General features: G+C 45.5%; 1 protein-coding gene and 1 non-coding gene across 2 annotated transcripts in view; one reads left to right on the forward strand and one right to left on the reverse strand.

Annotated features, from left to right (window-relative positions):
- The window catches only part of WIPF3 (WAS/WASL interacting protein family member 3), a gene marked incomplete at its 5' end in the record, with an annotated part of 35,841 nt that extends 16,377 nt beyond the window's left edge, over window positions 1-19,464 (reverse strand). Inside the window, one exon of the mRNA XM_033165931.1 lies at window positions 19,303-19,464. Coding sequence (XP_033021822.1) covers window positions 19,303-19,464 — 162 coding nt within the window. The remainder of the gene's footprint in view (window positions 1-19,302) is intronic.
- TRNAK-CUU lies at window positions 796-870 on the forward strand. The gene has a single exon. It is a non-coding gene; the product is annotated as a tRNA-Lys (tRNA).
- Window positions 19,465-23,267: the final 3,803 nt, after the last annotated feature.

The following is a 23,267-nucleotide window of genomic DNA, read 5'->3' on the forward strand; positions in this document are numbered from 1 at the left end:
CAACCTTTTTTGGGCAAAGGCACACTTGTTTCATGAAAAAAATCACGAGGCACACCACCATTAGAAAATGTTAAAAAATGTTTAAAAAATTAACTCTGTGCCTATATTGACTATATATAAAGTAATTTTTCAATTTTTCCCACGGCACACCAGGCAACATCTCGCGGCACACTAGTGTGCCGCGGAACAGTGGTTGAAAAACACTGGGATAAGATATCAATATATCACCCAACCCGAGTGACTGCCTGTATTGATGAAGCCTTCATCCCTTCAAGGGTATGGATGGACACTTCTGTGTGACCGAGAACTATGCACAATCAGGATTCCAAGTTCCAAGGAGGATTTTGTGGGTACAGATGGCTGTGCAAAGGCTCCCATGTTTCCAAGGAAAGCTTTTTTTTTTTTTTTTAACTGCTTACCATTTCACTTGGCAGGGCTCAGCTCTTGCCCAAATGGACCAGCCTCCAAATGGACCAGTTGAATCTTACTTCAGCATTGGAGACAGGGCAGCCTCCTCCATGGACAGCAGGCTAGCACAGGGCACTGCCACCTGGCACAATGACTCATCTTGCCCAGACTCCCCACTGCATCTGCCACCTTGGATGGCTGCCTCATTTTGATGGCCTTGTCCATCCAAAATCTCTCCCTTTAAAAGCAGGAATGGCATGGGCGGCCCCCTCCCCAATTTAAACTGTGGGCTCAACTACAGGAAGTTGAAAACGCTCGGTGTCAGGGATGTCTCAAACTGGGGCTCTTAGAAGTCAGGTTCTTGTACCTTCCCTCCTGAACATGGCAGCTGGGATGGCTCAGTCGGTAAAGAGCGTGAGACTCTTAATCTCAGGGTCATGGGTTCGAGACCCATGTTGAGCAAAAGATTCCTGCATTGCAGGATCACACACACACACACACACACACACACACACCCTAGCCCCTTCCAACTCTACAATTCTATCTTTCCGCTGCAAGCCCAGCACATTGAGCACAGTGCTCTGAGTGTGCTACCTAGGCTTGCAATACCTGAGCATACCTGACCCAAGGGCCAGTCACCACCCAGCAACCCCTTGAATCAGATATCACTCCTCAGTCTGCATGAGCAACTTGCTCCTTGTGTGAGGACTCTCCCTAAGGACCTGCTACCTAGCTTTGATTGCTGTTTTGGATTTAGACCTCTACCTGCTTTCAACTATGTACATGCTTCCAGCCCACTTTATCGTCTGCCTTGTTACTTAAGTTTTCAGACCACACCTGCCTCTGGCAAATTTCACCCCCAGAACCCCACTGCTTAGAGAAGTGTGGGGGGGGGAAACCTGTAGCTTCCAGATGTTGATAGACCCCAGCTCCCAAAGACTTCAGCCAGCATGGTCTGTGGTCAGGGATAATGGGCGTTGTAGTCCAATGAGCTCCCCACCCCTGGGTCGAGAGCCTAACTTTTACCAAGACCTCAGGTCTAGAGGCAGGCTTTGGCAATTATGTTCTGGGTAGGAGGGGGGACCGGCTATCTGCCCAGGTCAGCCACTCAGGTGTTATCTAAAAGAGGCAAGATGTTGTTGTTGTTTTTTAACTTTGACTGTTTTAATTAATTCGTATTGTATTTTTTTGTACTGCTGTAAACTGCCCTGGTGTCTTTTGTCAAAGGACAGGCTATTAATTAATTTGCTTTAATTAACAGTAAATAATGCAGTAATGGAGTGCAAAGGGCAGCAGACATTTCCTGAGCTTGCACCCGTCTGCCGACAAAATAAATTGAGATTGCTTCAGATTTGTTTGCGTTTTCCACCCAGGATTTTGCAGCACACTGCTGACTCAGAAGTAAGCCCTACTGAATTCAACGAGGTTTACTCCCAAGCACGTGGAGATGGGGATAAAGGTGGTAATATTATTTTTTCTTCTTAAAAGAGGATTCTGTTTCAGCACTAACAGCAATGTGAATGGGTTGTTATTCAAGAAAAGCATTAATTATTTTGGCTTTGTCAAAGAAGCATCATCTAGTGTTTGAAACAGTCAGTCATAGGAAGTTCATAAATAAATATCTCCCCACTTATTTAAATCGTTGCCACCATCTGCCTGCAAGGACGCCTGCAAGAAGGTTGTTTCTCATTGCAATAGTATCAGACAGAATAACAGAACACCTGCTCCAAATGAAGAAGCTTGCAGTAATTTTCCAGACAGCTTAGTGTATTGAAATTCAATGTTACCCCCCCTCCCAGTGAAAAATAAAGTGTTAAAGGTTTTTTTTTTAATAAATCCTCACAGCATTTTATGTAATATCCTTTCGTGATACCAAATACAAATACACTCTTTTATTCTCACTCCTACGTCAGATGCCAGACTCCGTGTTGAATTCCCACAACCCTAGTTAAGCGCAGAGGTGTTTTTTTTTATTTATTTAAAGGTGACAACAATTAAGAAAGAATAGTCCTATTGAATTCACTAAGGTGATTTAATATATGTCGGATTTAATAAAATCTAGTGAAGTATCCCGAGAAAAGCATTAATTGCTTAGTAGAAAGGCAGAATAAATTTGGCTGTTTTAAAAAAGCCCAGAACGTTCTGCTTTGAAAAGCTATATTCTGTGAACAGAGTCATATGTGCAAATTATTCAAGTGGGCTTCTATTCAAATTCAAATTCTGCTAATTACAGAAAGCAGGAAGGCACCACCGATCTCCTAATCCCCAGTTAAAGAAAATGGGGCTCAGTTTTTATGATTATGTCATTCAATTTAAAAAAGTGTTAGATGATTTATCATAAGCGTCTTAATCCCTCAATCAATAGTCTGATCCTATAAATGTTTGTTTATAAACAAGTCCTGCTGTATCCAATTACTCTCTAGGAAGTGGGCATATGCGATGCCTGTATTCACAATTTGCTGTATTTGTATCATTTGTATGATTAAAAGGCCTAACGTGAGTCTCTAACCGGAAGTGGTAGAAATGGCTTTGTCAAAAAAGAATATTCAGGTAAACATATTTTTTTTAACAAATAGCACCCACAATACTAAACAAAAACTGTTCCCAATAGGTAGAGGTGATCAAATGATGCAGGAAACAGAATGGACAATATGCAAATATCTTGGACTGTTGCTACAACGGCAGGACAGGAAGTGCGTAAGTGAGGACTAATTCCATTTACATTCCTTAAGCTTCATTCCAGTTTCCTCAGAAAACCTAGCAGCTGCAGTAACAGCTGGGTAATCTTAGCAGGTGCGCAATACAGACACCAAAGGCCTATAAATTCTCTGTGCAAATGAAGAAATAAAAACCTCCTAGGGATTGTCATATTTCAGAAAGTGAAAATCTAGACACAAAAGCTGTTGAGAGGAGTTTTTGAGCTATTTTAAGGGGGAGGGGGTAGTTAGCAAATTTTTAATAAAATTTTCCAATCAAACCAAATTATATATTCCAAATTATACAAATTACCCAATAATCAAACAAATCCCAATTAGCACTTTTTAAAGGAAAAAAAAGAAACATTTCCGGCATGGGTTACCCCAAATGTTTTCACTGATTTTCGGAAATTCCGGCAACGTCCGGGATATTGCATACGTATGGCAGCCCTACAACCTCCAAAGTTAGGATATTAGGAAGCACCATGATGGACCACGTGGCTCACAAGCAAAAGATGCCTGGCAACTCCAGGTTGGGCTGGGAGACACCCAACCTGAAACTGCCCTGTGATCCTTGGATGGAAGGTGGTACAGAAATTTAATAAATAATAATCCCAGCTGCCAGTCAGTTTATATAAACAATACTGAGCTAGATGGACTAGTGGTCTGTCACAATATAAAGCACGGGTGTCAAACACAAGGCCCGCGGGCCGAATCCAGCCTGTCAGACTTCGTCATGTGGCCCGTGTAGCCGCCGCCGGCCGCAGGGGCAAAGGGAGGCTCTGCGCCGCCCGGGGTGGCAGCGAGGAGGAGGCACCCCCCTGGGGGCGGGGCGCCGTGACGTTGCGCCGTGATGTCACGACGCAACGTCAGGACTGAGTGCGCACGCGCAAAATGTTGCGTGTGCGCACTCCATCACTGGGCTCCCGCCGCTGCTGCCGCTCTGCTGCCGCTATCAGCGGCGATGCTGCGAGGCTGCTGGATGAAAAGGCGGCTTGGGGGGGGGGAGGCGGCTTGGGGGCAGCTGCCGATCACGCGCGGCAGCCCCCCCAGCCGCATTTTCACTCAGAGGGCTGGCAAAGTCGTTGCAGCAGCAGGAGCCCAGCGACGGAGTGCGCACGCACGACATTATTTTTAAAAAACCCAGTAATAATTGAATGCAGTGACAATAATTTATGATAATAAAGAGTGGACACATAGTCCTACAGATACAACCGGCCCTTTGAGGGTGACCAAACTGCTGATGCGGCCCCCGATGAATTTGAGTTTGACACCCCTGATATAAAGCATGTTCCTGCGTTTCTCTGCCTTCGCAACCATGTTTTCACAGAAGCGCAGGGTTGAGGGTCATCTAGTCCAACCCCCTGCAATGCAGGAATCTTTCACCCAACGTGGGACTCAAACCCATGACCCTGAGATTAAGAGTCTCATGCTCTACCGTCCAAGCTACAGATTATGTCAACAGACTCATGGGTGACACTGGGAACGGTGACAACCAAGTGGATGGAGAAATCTGCAATAAACAGAAGAATGTCTAGGCATTCAAGACTAGTTAATTTGAACAACACCTACTGATAAGACATTTTAAACCTAGGGCTTTGTAGCTAGCTTTCTAAGTCCAAAACAGAATTTTAATTGTGATACTGCAATGCTGGTTATACTCTTCACAATCAAGGAAAAATCAAAAGATGAGCCTTACCAAAGGGCATGAAGATGGCAGTGATGGTGGGCCTCCAGAAGATGATGAAAAAGAGGCAGGAGGAGGAGGTGGTGGTGGTGGTGGTGGTGGTGGACATCCAGAAGAAGGTGATGGAAGGGGAGGTGGGGCAGGTGGTGGACCTCCAGAACAAGAAGGTAGAGGAGGAGGAGGAGGTGGTGGTGGTGGTGGTGGAGCTGCAGAGAAAGATGGCGGAAGAGGAGGAGGAGGAGGAGGAGGAGCTGGTGGTGGGGCTCCTCCAGAAAGAGATGGTGGAAGAGGAGGAGCAGGTGGTGGCAGTGGAACAGGCATCTGTCAAGTTTCTATTTTCAGTCAGTCCGCTCTCAAAGATCACAGACAAAATGATCTAGGGAAAGAAAAAAAGAAAACCGAATTTACATCCTACATCCACCAAAGAAGCCTCCAGTTTGGTCATTCATAAAACTGAAGACTTTTAATCAAACCTTAGTTCTGGGTGGAATCCATAGGTCCTTCACTCCTTTCCCATGCACATGAATAACAGAAGTCTAAGCAGGGGCACCAAGTATGAGGGACCCTGGGTGCCTGGGCACCCACAAAAAAAATTGTTGTGGGTGCTCAGCACCCACACCGCAGGGCCCCCATGCAATGTCCGAGATGCTTTCTGAGGCCTTCTAAGACCTCAGAACCTGATTTCTGGTACCACACTGGGCACCCATAACCTGGGGCCCAAATTGGCTCCCCTGAGTCTAAGTTGCCAATCAAGATAAAGGTAATATTACTACTACAGTGGAACCTCGGTTTCCGAATGCCTTGGGAACCAAATGTTCCGGCTCCCGAACGATCGAAAACTGGAAGTGATTGTTCCAGTTTTCGAACGTTCTTTGGGAGCCGAACATCCGGCGCAGCTTCCGTGGCATCCGATTGGCTGCAGGAAGCTCCTGCAGCCAATCGGAAGCCACGCCTTGGTTCCCAAGCAGTTGCGGGAGTCAAATGGACTTCCAGAACGGATTAAGTTCAGGAACCAAGGTTCCACTGTATTAGCTTGAGCATGGAACATGCCCGTGTTGGGACACAACTAAATTTCCATTGACATCTAATTTTCTATGTGAAGACTTTTAAAAAATTTTGAAGAAAGAAAAAAGAAAGCACATTCAGATATGACCCCTCATGGGACAATCTGACCTGATACAGTCCAGACACACATAATTCACTTCAATGAGAATTAAGCATTATTTCTTCCCTCAGACTCTTTTTCCTCACTAGGTTGCCCATGGGCCATATCAAGCTGACTGAGATTTTCCCTCTTCCGTTCTTCTACCTTCACCATTCTCATGCTCCATAATTTCTTACTCATGGCAGACAATGACGTTCCAGCTTCTCTACAGCTTCTCGGCCCGCGTCAACCTTTCTAGTGCTTGTACTTTTATTTTATTCCGCCGACCGCCTGACTCAAACACTCTTCCCCTGAAACAATAGGCCTCAAGTTTCTGAGCACACCACTGTTTGCAATGATTGCAATCATTCGGCGGCGACCTTCGCCTTAAAACTCCAGCTTTGCAAATGGAACCTCGTCTACAAATGTTAAAGCCACACTTGTCGATCCGTCTTGCTATTGTTCCTTACAGCAGAGTGTGCCCTTGAAAGGAAAGCTGAGAAATAAGTATAGCATTTATGCAGTGCTCTGCTAACAACCACTTCCCTCCCAGATGGAATTTTCCTTTATGTCTGAGGCGAGGAACCTATGGTGGTTGGAGTCTAACTTCCACCAGCACGGCCAATAGTCAAGGATGATGGGAGGTGTGCTGCTGCAGCAACATCCAGAAGGCCACAGTTCCCCCTCCCTGCTGAACAAGGGCTCCTTCCCTAGTTGCCAGCTCAAACTGGGAGCAGGCACTGTGTGGACTATGGGAATCCCAACCAGGCACTTTTTGTCTGGCATACAAGCAGGGCTGGCCTGTTGCAGATATGAATATTGCACAGTTTAAAGCGACTGGAAGCATTATGAACCGACTCCTTTTGGAATAAATCATTGCCCAGGCCCATAAAAATATTATTCAGGCTTTTAGGGCAGAACTTTCTTCACCAAAACATCAAATGTACTTTTAAAAAATACCCATAGTGTTTTGTGTGCTGTCCAGCACAGGCTCAGCATCTTAGAAAATACGAAATAATCCCAAAATCAAAATGGTGTCTCTCCCCCCCCCCTCCCATCCCAGCCTGCCTAAGGCTAAGCAGCTCTTTTTGGAGAGCTATTATCACATGCTTTTGTTCTCTGCGGGTGTTCGGAGCAAGACTAACAGCCACCACCTTTCAGGATGGCAAATTTGCAACCCAATATCTTCACTGTCAGCAGGGGCGTAGCAAGGGGGGTGGGGGGCCCCGGTAGCACCCTGGAGGGGTGACACTCGGGGGCGGAGCCCCGCCCCCCACAATCCCCGCCTCCAGCCAGCGGCGAAAAAAGCCACTGAAAGAGGGGGCTTTCCCCCTTTCAGCGGCTTTTTCGCTGATCCGCTCCCTGAGGCGGCGGGAAATGGAGAGGGGCAGGCCAGCGAGGAGGGGTGACACCCCCCTCGCTGGCCCAACCCCTCTCCATGCCCCGGGACGGCTCCGCTCAGGGAGCGCAGAAGCACAAAAACCCGCTGCGCTCCGTGAGCGGAGCTCGCGGGGAAAGGAGAGGGGCGGGCCAGCTGGCCCGGGCAGAGGCGTCGCTCCCCAGCAGCCCAGCGGCTAGCTACGCCCCTGACTCTCAGCACAGAGAAAAGAAACAACCAACAGGGAATCCTTTAGAAACTTATTGTTGGGGAGAAACCGATGTTAGCAATAGAATTTCCCCATTTTAAACCTTTATTAATGCATATACATTTTCCATTTCTGTGTGAATTAAACCAATTACACTTAACGTGACCACCTTATTAGGCAGAATGAATGCCCCAGGAGGCAGGTGCTGGTGTGTGTGTGTGGATGAGCCAATAGCAAAAGCCTCCCAGCTTTTCCTCCTCAGCTGTTCTTCTCTGTTGGACAAGAGCACTGCATGCGCCACGCAGCCTGCCCTGAGCCACCTAAGCTAGCCTTGGGTGCAGCAGGAGACACCTTCCCCTCACCAATGTTGTCATAAGATTCATCTGGCAGTACAGTCAGCTTATGACGTTTTTGTCTCAGGCAGCAACCTGTTTGGGGCTGACCCTGCATCAGTTAGAATAATAATGTTTCTAACGCTGTATTCATGGAGACCAGCTCAAAGAGGCAACAAGAATAAAAATGCTATGTATGCAGTTTATGCTTTGCTTGGTTGCCCTCCAGAATTCCCACACCCTCCCACAGCACAGAATGCAATTATTAAATCCAATTAAGTAACTTGGAAGAACAGACTCCAATAAGGTTTTTTTTTGTCGTGAAAAATAAAAGCTTCAGCTTAAGACTGGTACCATGGTGATATGAGAAATTATCTAAAAACCAATTTAAAATTCTAGCTCTTCACCTCCATAGAGATTCCTACTTATTCCACGTTTATAGAGGTTTCTACTTATTCCACAAGGACCAACTCTCCCCATTGCGAACTGACCTGGAACCATCATCTGAGGCCCTTCTTTGTGTGCCCCAAGAAGAGAGGCCTGGAAGGCAGCAAGATGAGAACAGGCCTTTTCTGTGGTGGCTCCGTTTGTGGAATGCTCTCCCCAGGGAGGCTCGCCTGGCGCCTTCATTACATATCTCTAGGCACCAGGCTGATTAAACGTGTTTGTGGGAGGGGAGTTATTCGTTTGTTTGTTTTATTATGCGTTTTGTTTCTCATTTTGCATTTTTACGTTGTGAACTGCCCTGTGATCTTCGGATGAAGGGTAGTACACAAATTTAACAAATAGTAAAAATAAATTATTGACAAAGAATCACAGCTGATCTTCCCGAGAAACCCCAGGAGTCTCCGGAACATAGTATGAATCTATAGCTCAACCATTTCCTAATGGCCTACAGCACCACAAACCTGCATCTTTGTCTGAATAATGTTCTCAAGAGTGTTTATAACAGCACCACTGCTAGCTTATCTGCTTCCATCAAATTCCCTTTCATGCATGGAAATGTCACGAGTGATTCCACCCATTGCCACAGCTTGTTTTCCTCCCTCAAGACATCTTGAGCACATGTTCACCCTTTGTCCTTGGCTCTGTGAGTCACAGGAACCAGCAGCAGCTGTAGGTTCCCTAATGATATTCAGTCTTGTACAATTTGATCCCGCTATGCACACCCTCAAGACCTCGCTCAAAATGTTCCCTCATCTCCACAGTTTCCATACTTCTGCCCTTTTTGTATCACAGCAATCTCACATCGGTGCACTACATCCACCTTTCCGATTAGGTACACACACACCTTTGCAAAGCTTTCCTTGTAACTGAGCAAGCAATCCCCCCACAGGACATTGCATTTTTATATTTGAGTTTTGCACAAACGGGCTTATTGGCCAATATCCATTTGCTAGGAGCTTCAGGGCAACATACCTGTTACAAGTGCACTAGCCCCCTGAACAATATCAGGATGCGGAACTCAAGAATGTTATTTAAGAAGCAGGTATTTTAAGCATTGTAGCCTTAGGAAAAAGAAAGCAAGAGGCACTGTTGTTTTTCCAACGCAATACTGTAAATTAAAATGCAATATAATTCACCCAGGCAGTTGTTGTTTGACTTTTTTAAAAAAAAATAAAATCTTTGTTAGTTTCTTCCATCTGCACATTTCATCTACCTAAAGCTTGAAGTGAGCATGTTGAAGGTCACAGAGGCATGATCCCAAATATAAGACAGGTTCATCTTGATAGCAGCTAGATCTGCTATTGCCTAGACTACAGTAGTCATTAGAAATCTGATTTATACCAAGTTGGACTACTTGCTCATTTAACCCACTATTTCCTGCTCCAGGGGTACCCCATGCTCTGCCATCTGGGTGCTGTTGGGTTACAACTCCCATCAGTCTCGGTGAGCGTTGCCAATTGTCAGGAATGATGGGAGCTGGAGTTCAAAAACATCTGGAGGGCAACATGCTGTCCACGCCTACTCAGACAGACAGCAGCTCTCTAAGGACTCGAGCACAGCAGGCTTCTCCTATGGCCTGCTTCTCACTCCTTTCCACTGGCGATGCCAAAAATTGAACCTAAGACCTTCTGTATGCAAAGCGTTAGCTCTGTTCCTGAGCTGCAGTCCCACCCCAGGTTTATAGGGTTAATGAGTAATCAGAGTTGAAAGGGACCACAACTTCATCTAGCCCATGGGTAGGCAAACTAAGGCCCAGGGACCGGATCTGCCCCAATCACCTTCTAAATGCCCGCGGACGGTCCAGAAATCAGTGTTTTTTTTTAAGTAGAATGTGTCCTTTTATTTAAAATGCATCTCTGGGTTATTTGTGGGGCCTGCCTGGTGTTTTTACATGAGCAGAATGTGTGCTTTTATTTAAAATGCATCTCTGGGTTATTTGTGGGGCATAGGAATTCGCTCATTTTTTCTTATCAAAATATAGTCCGGCCCCCCACAAGGTCTGAGGGACAGTGGACCGGCCCCCTGCTGAAAAAGTTTGCTGACCCCTATGTAGCCCAACCCCTGCAATGCAGGAATCTTTTGCCCAATATGGGGCTCGAACCCACAACCCCTGAGATCCAGAGTCTCACGGGGCTATAATCAGAAGCTTCCTGGGAATCACTTGGCCATGTCACCCCACAAGTTTGTTCCCTCTTCCGTGTGACATCCCTTGAATTATTTGAAGATGGCTACCATCTCCTCTCAGGGTGGATCTACACACAGGGGGGAAAACGCTATAAGTCAGTAATTAAATCATTATAACAAAAGAAAAAAACACTATGTAAAAATTGGTTTTCTTTTGCTCTCTGCCACCATCTGGTGTTGCATGTTTATAACACATCCAAAACTTTTTTTTTTTTACTAATGTAGCTGAGTCCTCAGTCTCCGCTTTTTTAGGCTAAACTTCCCTCGATCCGTCAACTGTTCTTCATAAGCCTTGGTTTTATTATGTTTTTAATATTCTGTTGGGAGCTGCCTAGAGTGAATGGGGAAACCCAGCCAGATGGGCAGGGTATAAAGAATAAATTATTATTATTATATTGGTTTCCAGATCCTTGACCATCTTGGCCACCCTGCTATGCAGCTTATCAATGCCCTTATCTCCAGCTTATCAATATCCTTCTTAAATGGTAGTGCCCAGAACTGGGCATAGTGGGATCAAAGTTATATAGAAAACCAGGTGGGATGAAAATTATACAGTATAGAAAACCAGGATTGTATAATGACAAGCAAAAGGAGGAGGAAAAGAAAAAGAAAACCGGCATTGTACATCTGTTCAAGTCATCTTTCATATCTGGAGAGGAAGATTAAAAGATTTACTGGGTCTACCACTTGCTACTGCCAGCTGGCTCTAAATAACAGCTGAAGTTATTGATGCAGGTGTGCTACAAAGGAGGCTGTGTTGGAAAGACGGGATAATATATGAGTAAACTAAAGCCAGGTTTTGAATACATAGGGTTGCCATACATCTGGAATATCCTGGACATAGCCAGGATTCGGCCATCGGAAACTGTGTCCAGGCGGAAATCGCTAAACGTCTGGGAAAATCTGGACACATGGCAGTATAGATTTTGGAGAATTTGCTTTAAAACAAAAACTTCTTTTTAAAAAAAACAAACCTAAAACTAAAAGAAAGCGCAACAACTTCGGCAAAAAGAAAAGAAATCAACAACTTTTGTTTCCAGATTTTCATCGGGAAATATGGTAAGTCTAGAATACATTAAGCAGCAAGAGTGTTTTTTCATAACCTAAAAAAAAAGCCCTTGCTTATCAGGCAAATAAAAAATCATTTTAAAGGTAAATGCTTACAAAACTTCAGGTGGTGATTCTTAGAAGAGGTATTCCCCCTCTCCTCTCATACAGGAAATGATTTCTCTTCTAAGCATAGCTGTCAACTTTTCCCTTTTTTAAAAAGGGAAATTCCCTTATTCCGAATAGGATTCCTCGCAAGAAAAGGGAAAAGTTGACAGCTATGCTTCTAAGATGGCACCTGGCATGATTTTCATTTCCTCCTTCTCTTCTTCAACAGAGCTATTGCTTTAAGCATCTAGGTACATTTATCCTCATGGTGGCGCTGTGGGTTAAACCACAGAGCCTAGGGCTTGCTGATCAGAAGGTCGGCGGTTCGAATCCCCGCGACGGGGTGAGCTGTCGTTGCTCAGTCCCTGCTTCTGCCCAGTTCGAAAGCACGTCAAAGTGCAAGTAGATAAATAGGGACCGCTCCGGCGGGAAGGTAAACGGTGTTTCCGTGCGCTGCTCTGGTTTGCCAGAAGTGGCTTAGTCATGCCGGCCACATGACCCGGAAGCTGTACGGCCAGTAACACGAGATGAGCGCTGCAACCCCAGAATCGGACACGACTGGACCTAATGGTCAGGGGTTTCTTTATCTTTCCCTATCCAAGGTAGCTTTCTCTGAGATGTTGGCAAAGATGGAGGCCAGCTATGTAGCTGAAGCTATGCACAGGTGAGTGTTTGGGGGCGAGTTAGACCTGCACAAAAGAGATGGGTTTCACTTGAACTGAAAGTGAAACCTGACTTTTGACATTTAGTATCAAAAAGGCTCAGCAGTAGCAGCTTTTAAACTGACCCCTGGGGAAACACTAGCAAGGAACATCCAATTTGGGAACATTTCAGTGGTGCTTTGTTTCCAAACATCTAATCATTGCGGTCTTTTATCATGTCTCAAAAGGTAGGTTTTTATCTCCAGGTGAGCATCTCAGACATGCTGTGCTCAAATACTGCGTTGGTCTAACTGTCACCGCATCACTACCATCACGGAAAAGTGACCCAGTTTTATGTTATTTTTATATTTTTACCTTTGATTTTTATTTATTTATTATGTATATTGCTTTGAGAAGATTTTCTTCTTCTTGATCTACCAGCATAGAGATTTATGCAGATATAAATAAAGAAAAGCAAATTACCCAACCCAGAATCGTGAGTTGTGTTTTGCGTAGTGGTGCCCGACATCTTGTTTTAGGTGGGAGGAAGTGAGGAAATTTAAGTGCTTGCATTTATTTTGGACGTTAAACTAGTCTGGTATGCTGGTCATTACATAAGTAGACTCATCAAAGCCCACCCACACTTCTACATAACTTGGATTGTGCTGCTTTTAATTCCTCCTGGTCTATGCTACATTCACCGAAAGCAGCTGCTTTTACTTTCTCCCCTGTAAATCCAGATTTTCCTCTATCTAGTTGGTTTTAAAACCACTGCACATTGATGCCTTTCTCCATTTTTTTCCACCGTAGACAGTTAATCCACGAGGGTTGGGCATTGCTGGAAAGAATGAATAATGGAAAACTCGAGAGCAGAACAAGAAACGCCACATTCTAAAAACCATATAACAGAGCACAAGGAGCTCAAGGTGAGAAACCGATTACAGAAACTCTGGGCTTTGCAGGCAAGTGCGGATGGGCTCACAAGATTTGCACCAATCTCCAGCTGAAGGCACCCAATTCATGTGACCCGACAATGCTACCTCCAACAGAAACATTTTTTGCACATGCACTTTCATACCAACCCAGGAGATACAGCGAATGCACTCTGGTGCCAAACAGTCTCCCTGAGCAAATCTAGAACAAAGGCATACATTAAAAGCTGATCTTTGGCAGAGTCCCTAGATTACAGTAAAGCCTTGACCATCATAAATCATTTCCTACAAAGGATTAAGATAAACAGGCAAACAATATTCCCTCCCTTGCAAATATGCATATAGGACTGTGGTATTAAATTCATTGCCTGAAGACAGATTAGAAAGAAAGAATGCAAAGAATAAAGGTATGTTCACAGAGGGTGAAATTCCACTTCTTGAAACTGAGTTAAATCAACCATAGTAATACATTTAATGTTTTTTAGTTCTAAATTTTCTGTGATGTTATTTTTAAACAGAAACATAGATTTTACCCATTGAAGAAAAGCAAGATTGAATGAGGGGAGAGAGAGAGAGGGAGATACATAAAGATACATAAAGCATACATAAAGATTTAAACATATAGCATACATAAAGATTTATTTATTTATGGTCTTTTGGTGTCTCAGTACCTATGAGCTGAACCTTCAGATTAGCTAAACTACAAGCACCACTGATTCTAATGGTTGCAGATCGTTGCACTATAGAGCTGGCGTTAATCCATCAAAGCTGTCCACTAGCAGGAATGTTGTCTGTATATACCTCTTTAGCAGATTCACACATAGCCATCTTTTCTCCTAAGAACCCCATCACATATGACAGTTGTTTAGCTTCTGAACTCAGTTCATTTTTTTTAATTGCAAGCCAGCATGAAGATACTTGAGCTGATGCAGCCGTAGAAGCATAGGCAAACATTAGAATCCTTGACTGTAACATTCCTTTTTACTATTTCAGCCAGAAAAGTATTGATTATAACTGCCAGTTCGGAAGATAATACACCAAAGAAAATCCCCTGTGTTGCAAACAGAACACTCTGAACAACAACAAGCAACACGTCGGCTAATAATATACTGACAATATTTTTTTTATAACACTATACTACTTCAAAATTCATAAACAGAAGACATATAATATATGTGCATGGAGTCACAAACTAATAAGCATCAAATAAATGTTCCATGAACAGGAATGGTAGGTGTGGTAAGTCACTGTTAAAGATAACACTGAAATGGAGGCAGAATGCTTTTCCAAAGTCAATTTCCTACAAACGTGAGATGATGGGTGCTCCAAACGCGTAGCAATAGGGTGCTCCAAGCACAGCAGCCGACAGAACAGTTCTTAGAATCATAGAATCATAGAGTTGGAAGAGACCACAAGGGCCATCCAGGCCAACCCCCTGCCAAGCAGGAAACACCATCAAAGCATTCCTGACAGATGGCTGTCAAGCCTCTGCTTAAAGACCTCCAAAGGAGGAGACTACACCACACTCCTTGGCAGCAAATTCCACTGTCGAACAGCTCTCACTGTCAGGAAGTTCTTCCTAATGTTTAGGTGGAATCTTCTTTCTTGTAGTTTGAATCCATTGCCCCGTGTCCGCTTCTCTGGAGCAGCAGAAAACAACCTTTCTCCCTCCTCCATATGACATCCTTTTATATACTGTATTTGAACATGGCTATCATATCACCCCTTAACCTTCTCTTCTCCAGGCTAAACATACCCAGCTCCCTAAGCCATTCCTCATAAGGCATCGTTTCCAGGCCTTTGACCATTTTGGTTGCCGTCCTCTGGACACGTTCCAGCTTGTCAGTATCCTTCTTGAACTGTGGTGCCCGGAACTGGACACAGTACTCCAGGTGAGGTCTGACCAGAGCGGAATACAGTGGTATTATTACTTCCCTTGATCTAGATGCTATACTCCTATTGATGCAGCCCAGAATTGCATTGGCTTTTTTAGCTGCTGCATCACACTGTTGACTCATGTCAAGTTTGTGGTCTACCAAGACTCCTAGATCCTTTTCACATGTACCGCTCTCAAGCCAGGTGTCACCCATCCTGTATTTGTGCCTTTCATTTTTTTGCCCAAGTGTAGTACTTTACATTTCTCCCTGTTAAAATTCATCTTGTTTGCTTTGGCCCAGTTGTCTAATCTGTTAAGGTCATTTTGAAGTGTGATCCTGTCCTCTGGGGTATTAGCCACCCCTCCCAATTTGGTGTCATCTGCAAACTTGATCAGGATGCCCTCAAGCCCATCATCCAAGTCATTGACAAAGATGTTGAATAAGACTGGGCCCAAGACAGATCCCTGTGGCACCCCAGGATAATGAACTGTTTCAATGATAATTCTTCATCAGCAAATTAATTGTTGCCAAGGTACATCAAATGGCCATGGATCAGCATGTATAAAGTGTAGTAAGCTTAGGAGGGAAGATAAAGCAGATACTGCTAAGTATGGCAAGAGAGATTTTCTTAGGATGCATCTGGACATGTATAGTTTCTTGGCAAGCCTCACAACATATCAAGGTACAGATCAGGATACAGAGATCTTCCCCTCAACTGAAGTTCAGGAGCAGCTGTTCTCTCCCCAGTTTGCAGGAGAAAAATGAATCTGCAAGACAGTGTGGTCTGATAGAGTACTGGACTAGGACCTGGGAGACCAGAGTTCATATCAGCCATGAAACCCACTTGGTGACTAGGGGCCAGTCACTGTCTCTCAACCTAAACTACCTCAGAGGGTTGTTGTTGCGAGGATAAAATGGGGAAGGGCAGAACTATCTGCTCAGTATTAACCAACCATGACAACACCAACAGAGAGCAAGCAACACGTTTGAGGTAACATGTAGTTCAACCAAATAGATGGCAACTGCTGCAACATCTACCATCTAAAAACTAAGTCTGCATATTCCCCCCCACAAAAAACTACTTTTTAAACCCAAATGCATGGGCAGAGCAATCCTAAGGGGGGGGGAGAGTGGCACAGCAGAACCGCTGCCATATCCTAACCCCAGCCACCTTGTGTCAGTTGAGGTAGAAAGTGGGTGGTTGATGTACTGTCCTCAACTTCACCAGTTCCTGGCTGGTGTAGCTGAGGGGTTCAATGAGTGGACCCCCTGAAGGACCCATGGAGCTCTGGATACAATGGACCCCAAACCGCTGGTGTCCTACGCCTGAAACACCCTATTTGGGGGCTATTTGCTAGTCTACCATTTGATAGAACTTCCAACCATAGTTTTCCATCTCCTTGGGCATAGTGGGGGGGGGGGTGTCTCTGCTGCAGAGAAGCCACACACACACACACACACACACCCACACACACACACACACCCTTGCCTGGGGGAAGCAGTGTTCTCATGTCCCAGCAGACAGATATCCTAACCACCACCCCATGGCCAGCAGAGAGCCATCTACAGGGCATCCATACCATCATCCTATAGCCATCAACATTTGGGACCCGGAGGTAGGACTGCACTCTTAATTAAATCTGATTTGTTTAATTCTCTATGATTTATCCAGTTGGATGGCAGACCTAATAACAACAGTAATACACAAGTACACCATCCTTAATTAATGGATCCAGTTACAGGTGGGTAGCCGTGTTGGTCTGCCATAGTCAAAACAAAATCAAAAATTCTTTCCAGTAGCACCTTAGAGACCAACTGAGTTTGTTCTTGGTATGAGCTTTCGTGTGCATGCACACTTCTTCAGATACACCTGAAAAAGTGTGCATGCACACGAAAGCTCATACCAAGAACAAACTCAGTTGGTCTCTAAGGTGCTACTGGAAAGAATTTTTGATTTTGTCTTAATTAATGGATTTAATATTCCTGTTCAAGGACAGGCATAAAGCTCAATAAAATATGTATATGCAATTACATCTATCGAATCTGGCACGCTTCAATGGAAGAGAGAAACTAGTGCCAATCATTACAAACATCCAAGTCATTCACATGCCGGCAGAACGTCACAGCCCTAGAACTAATTTACTTTTCTTCTTTTCGGTGACTAGGGCTATCAAGCTTATTAGAACAAGTTTTGCAGAGTGCCTAGAAAATGGAGGTCAGAGACTGACTGGGGGTGGGGGGTGGAATGCAGATAAAAGTAAAATGGAGACTTTGGTAAGATCTTCAACAACACTAAATACTTCACATACACACTGTTTCAGTTAGATATAACTTCTCTTATACACTTGTACACTTTTCAGAGCAGTTCAGTGCAATCTTGAACATGTCTACCCAGCAGCAAGTTCTTCTGAGTCCAATGTGCCTTACTCCCAGGTATGTGGGGATGGGATTGCAGCATATCCCCAAGTTTCTGAAGACGGGCATCTCACTATTTAATGTCCTTCTTGCAGGAAACATCAGCTTACCTGAAACAAATCCAATCGCTGCAGACGAGCATCCTTTCTCTTTTGCCAAACACCTGATTCCCCCCCCCAACATTAAAAAAACTCCCTCCAGGCCACTGAAAAGAATGAGGGTTGCTTTTCCCCTCTTCCAGTTGCGAAATTTGCAATTCTGTCATGTATTAGATTGCCTGCTGACCTGACTGCCCCCACCTCCCCCCAGGGAAAACCCACCACAAAGTGACTGTTGTCCACAGCATTTCAATCAGAGATGTTCTGTCCACTATTTAAGCCTTAGTTTTTATAGCATTAGGCTGCAGCTGCAGCCAACCTGACCCTAGTCTGAAACAGGTGTTCTTACTAACAACAGAGGATACACCTGCTTTCCATCTATTCGTTGGGCTCTGCAATTATTATGCACCCCTCCCATTCAGGATCTAGTATTTATAGTCCAATGTTTTCAAAATACAGGGACACCTTTCTTATAAGTAAGAAAATAACTTCACGAAGGGGGGAAAAACAATTCTAGGACTTGATTGATGGGAATATATAGAAGAAAATTGAGCAAAAACTATTATGTACACAGTATAAAGAAATAATGAAAATACAAAAGTCCAATGGAACTTATTTTCAAGAAAGCACACTGAGCAGAAGCAGGAAAGAGAGAAAGAATGTGCTACATAATTACAGCTACTATAAACAGGTAATCATTAAACTTGCTGGCTCAAAGGAAACATGTTTCCATATACAGATCCACCTCCAGAAGCAAACCTCCCCAAAACATCCAGGAAAATCCTCCAGTCTCCCAAGATGTTGGCAATTTCACCTGCAAATTCCATTTCCGAGTATTTTATAAGCAAAAGCAAACATGGCTCCTGTTAGGCAGCCTTTCATAAATAATACAATGATCTATTTCAAGCCCTTGTAATGGACCCACTTTGACAACTGACCAAGCCTATACTTTTTCCAGGGTTGTAAGGCCAGAATAAACAGCCCAAAAGCTACCCATGGGAGCCAGACACAAAAGTCATACATTCAGAAGTAATTCTTCGGAACCTTCCCAAATGTTTTCTGCACCAGGTTCTGAAGGTGTCCAATAACTCCCTAATGCTGAAAACCAAGTGGGGACTTTAATGACACTGGCAAAACAACCCCTTTTGGGGAGATACCTGGTTGCTGCGGAATCGGGGAACTTTCAAACAGAGGTGAGCTGAATAAGAGAGATCTGGATCTGGATTTGCAAAGGATCCCTGGTCCCCAATGGTCTGACCAGCAGCAGCAGCAGCATGCCTCCTACTCACCCGCCTACCGCCTAAAAATTATACTGCTGAAATCAACAAGGCGTCGAGGAACCATGAGTGGAGTTTTTTGTGTGTGCGTGCGTAAGGAAAAGCAGAGTCCCTTTCTGCTCCCAAAACCAATCCGCCCCCGTTTCAAGCCGATTAGCAGCGCAAAGCCTTCGGAAGGAAGCCTCGCTTTGTTCAACGAGCCTAACTCCCTGGCAAGTGCGTTTTTTTTAAGGACCTTAGGCTCGGGGGCACAGCTCTCGGCTCCATCCAGGGTCCAGGGAACTTGGAACGGACAAGCGCGCCCACCTGGACAGCAAGAGAGGCAGGTGCGCGCACGACTCCCTCCCTCTCGGGCTCCTTTCTCCGCTGAGCCACGACCAAAAAGCGGGGCGACGGTGGCGCCGCCGTGTCCCCAGCACTCACCTGCCCTGCACCAACAAGAGGAGCCGCCGCCGCCGCCTTCCCAGGTCTGGAGTCCGGCGAGAGAGCGGCGCCACTGTGCCCGAGGAAGGAAGGTGGCCTCGCTCCGGCAGCGGCGTCGGAAGGGGGCGGAGCGCCGAGGAGCCCGCCTTGCCCACAAGTTCTTACCGGGCCTGGAGAAGCCGCTTAGCGCACACGCCGCCCCATGGCTTGCTTTCGCTGTCCGGGGTTTCTGGAGGGACTCGACGGAGCTTGGGGGAGGAGGGAGGGAGAACACGCAGGTGAAACAGATGGACCAGATGCCGGACAGGTGAGCCCCCGATTTCCGGAAAGACTGAGCCTTGTTTCCCCGCCCCCTAGAACTCAGTGAATACCACCGAGCAGCGCTCAGCCCCAGAACCTTTTTCAGTAGCCGTGGTGAAACCAAGAACAACGAGGTTGCTTCTGAGCGTGTGCAGAGCGTGGGCGCAATTGCGTCTGGAGTCAGTGGGAGGGCTCCGATCTGGCGTGGTGGTTTTATACCACCTGCTTGTTTTCAAATCACAAAATCGCAGAGTTGGAAAGGGACCCTGAGATTCATCTAGTCTGACCCCCCCCCTGCAATGCGGGACTATGCAGCTGCCACATACAGGGATCGAACCTTTAACATTGGCATTGTCAACACCGCACTCTGACCAGCTGAGCCATCTCGTTGTTACGTGCAGGTAGGTGACCAGAAGGAAGGCACTCTTTGATCCACTAGGGCTGGATTTAGACATGCTCTGGTCCATGGGGTCACGAAGAGTCGGACACGACTGAACGACTGAACAACAACAACAACAACAACAACAACAACGAGCGTTTCACTTTGAAGCGTCCTAAATTTAAACAGGAAAAACAGGTAGAGAAAAACGGGGCTCCACGGCGCCATCTGGTGGCACACTGTTATGTTGCACATATAACACATATAAACCACATTTTTCTTTACCAGTCTGGGGACTTGGCTAGACTGGTAAAGAAAAAGCGATTTATATGCGTTGTATGTGCAATATAACATTGTGCCACCAGATAGGGACTCAGCTAGACTGGTAATGAGCCTAGTTGAGTCCTAGGCTCTGCATGATGTGGAGGCATAGGGATAGGCAGACTAGGCTTGTTAAATCTACTTTGTATTTTTTACTAAAACCCCAAGATCTACGAACCCACTGAAGTTCAGCTTGTGTCTCCGGGTCAGCCTTTTGGTTTTGGTCGCACAGCTCAAGTGAGCTCACAATCCTTTTTACCCAGAGTCCTAGCTAGCTTACTTTCAGACACCTAATTTAGGTGGGGGGGGGGAGTCATTGTTGGTTGTGCTGTGGTGTGGCTCAACAACATAGGAGCCGACTCCTAGGGGCCAAGGTACCTTTGGCAACCCCCAATAAAATATTTGAGGCATCCAGGCCCCCTCCCAAGTGACAGGCATTGCCATTCAAGTGGTGTGCATGTGGCGCATCGTATGATCAATTAGGCACAGCGGGGCTTACCTGTCCCCCCCCCCCATATTTTATTCACGTTGACAACCCTGCTGGACAATTGGAAGGGATCTGTTGCAAATCATCCAGAGATCTGCCCATAGATCCTGATCTGCCTTGGGTGGCTTTGAAAGAGCAGCAGACAATTTCATGGAGGAGAAGGCCATGCTCTCTGTCTCCACTCTCGGAGGCAGGTATGCTTCGTAATACCAGTTGCTGGGAATCTCAGGTGGTGGCAAGGGGGCTGTTGCACCCTGGTTCTGCCCATGTGGGCTTCTCCCAGGCATCAAGTTGGCTACTGTGAGAGCAGGATTCTTGGACCAGTAGGGCTTTTTGAGCGATCCAGCAAGGGCTGTTCTTAAATTCGCATGCCAGGCCCAAAAAGGGGTGTGTGTGTGTGTGATATGGGCCACTTGGCCCGGCCTCCAATTCCAAAGGGGGCCTCGGTCAGCATATTCACAATCGCTCACCATTATTTAAATGTAAATACTTAAAATAATCCTTTTCCCTATGTATTTTTAAAAAGCACTATTGCATATCTATATTTTCCATTTTGTCTTCATATGCACTTTATATATACTTATTTATAAGACTTCGGAGATCCCCGGGGTAAAAAAAAGGGGGGGCACATTATCTACCTGGCCCGGGCCTCTGCCTGGCTCTGCAAGGGCCTGCCTCCTGCCACATTCTATATATAATCACCCATGCTATCAGCATTTTGCCTTCACTCTTGCCCCCCTATGCCTTCTTGATGCTTCAGAGCACCTGCATTAATTACAGTTTTTGTGCGTGTTTCATGCCTGTATAAACCCTCTGGAAATCCAGACGAGCTGCTTCTTTGAATCTAGTACTTGTCAGCTGCAGAATAAATTGCTTTCGGCTACGGCCAAAGCAAAGGAAATGTCATTTTTAAATGGAGGATTTGGCATGGTCAGAAGCGGTTCCCCAAATCCTACCCCGCAGCCCTCAACTAATAGCACAGATTCCTGTCTGCTCTTGTAAACAGCTTTCTAAATAGATGCTTTGTTTGTTCCAGTCACTTTCTTCTTTTACCACAAATTTAAATGCATTGTTCAATGCATTCTTATTTATCTATTATCATTAATTGTTAAATTTGTATATCGTCCTATGCCTGCAGGTCTCAGGGTGGTTCACAGGACAAAAATCACAACATAAAAACACAAAGTGCACAATCAAAATAAAAGCAAAAACAACCCAAGCAAAGCTGAAGGGGAGATGTATATGCAAAAGGTTTGCCACCCCTTGTTCCTCAGAGGTATTTTGGTATTTGTTGGAGGCCGCCCAGAGTGTCTGGGGAGACCCGGCCAGATGGGCGGGGTATAAATAATAAATTATAAATTATTATGAGGAACCAAGGGCCACGTTCCCTTCTGCGCAACTTCCTGGGGACCGCATACCAGTGGCCAGAGGCAAAAGGGAACGGAGAAATACACCCAAATTCTACTTTTCTACAGCAGGCTAGCTTCTTCAAACTCGCACATCCCACTCGTCACCATCCAGGCAGGCAAAAAAGAGGGTGCGTGCCCTCGGCAGAGTTCTGAGGGGCAGGGAAAGAGCCCCCCCCCTGGCAAAGGCGGATCTAGAGGAGCGGGACCGGTCCAGTTTGCATCGGGCACAGAGCTTCTGGAGCACCGCAGCTATGACATCCAATGGAAGGCGAGAGGTGGGGGACGGATTTTGGCGTCACACCGGGCGCCACTGAAATTTTGAGACACCAATCTGAGACTCTGCTTGAGGTTCCCCAACCCTGGCCCTTCCTTTGCTGTCCTGGGCCTATTTCCTTCCTTCGTTGTTCTCACAGATGACAATACAGCTGCAGTTGCTACTGCAAACCGTCTGCCAAATACTGTTCTAAGAACTTCTAAGAACTGTGCCTAGCTCTCACTGCCTACTATATCTTTTTTCACTATTAGCTCTGAACGGCAGTGACATTTGCGCAAGATCTACTTCGCATTTTATTTTTTGCTTGCTTGAATTGTGCCCCAAATTCCTACGTGTGGTTCTGCGGAATATCTTTTGAGGAATGGAACACAACAAAATGTGCTATCTTTGACTGTTCAGAGGTGGATGGTGGGGATGTTGTTGTTTGCACAAAGTGCCGCTCTTCAATGCTGTTTAAAAGCGGCAGCATAAGTATAGCGGCGCCTCCATCTTTCATTTATTAAGGATCTGTGTGTGTGCAAGCCGTACTGTTTTTCTTCCCTGCGATACTTTGCCTGCTTATAGCCACGCTGCAACCTGAATAACCTCTAAAGAGAAGCCACAATTAGCTTTTCAAGGCTCTTGTCACTGTGCGGGAGGGGGGGACTTCCCTCCCTCCCCCTCAATCCCTTTCACAGGCTGTCAATTACTGACTAAAGTAGTTGTAATTGCACCGTATTCTGCCACTTTTCGCAGTACGGAAATATCATGCAATCACACCATGTTATTTAGCAGTCGGCACAAATGCAACCCCTG

The sequence above is a fragment of the Lacerta agilis genome, chromosome 12 (assembly GCF_009819535.1).
Source record: "Lacerta agilis isolate rLacAgi1 chromosome 12, rLacAgi1.pri, whole genome shotgun sequence".
Lineage (NCBI taxonomy): Eukaryota > Metazoa > Chordata > Lepidosauria > Squamata > Lacertidae > Lacerta > Lacerta agilis.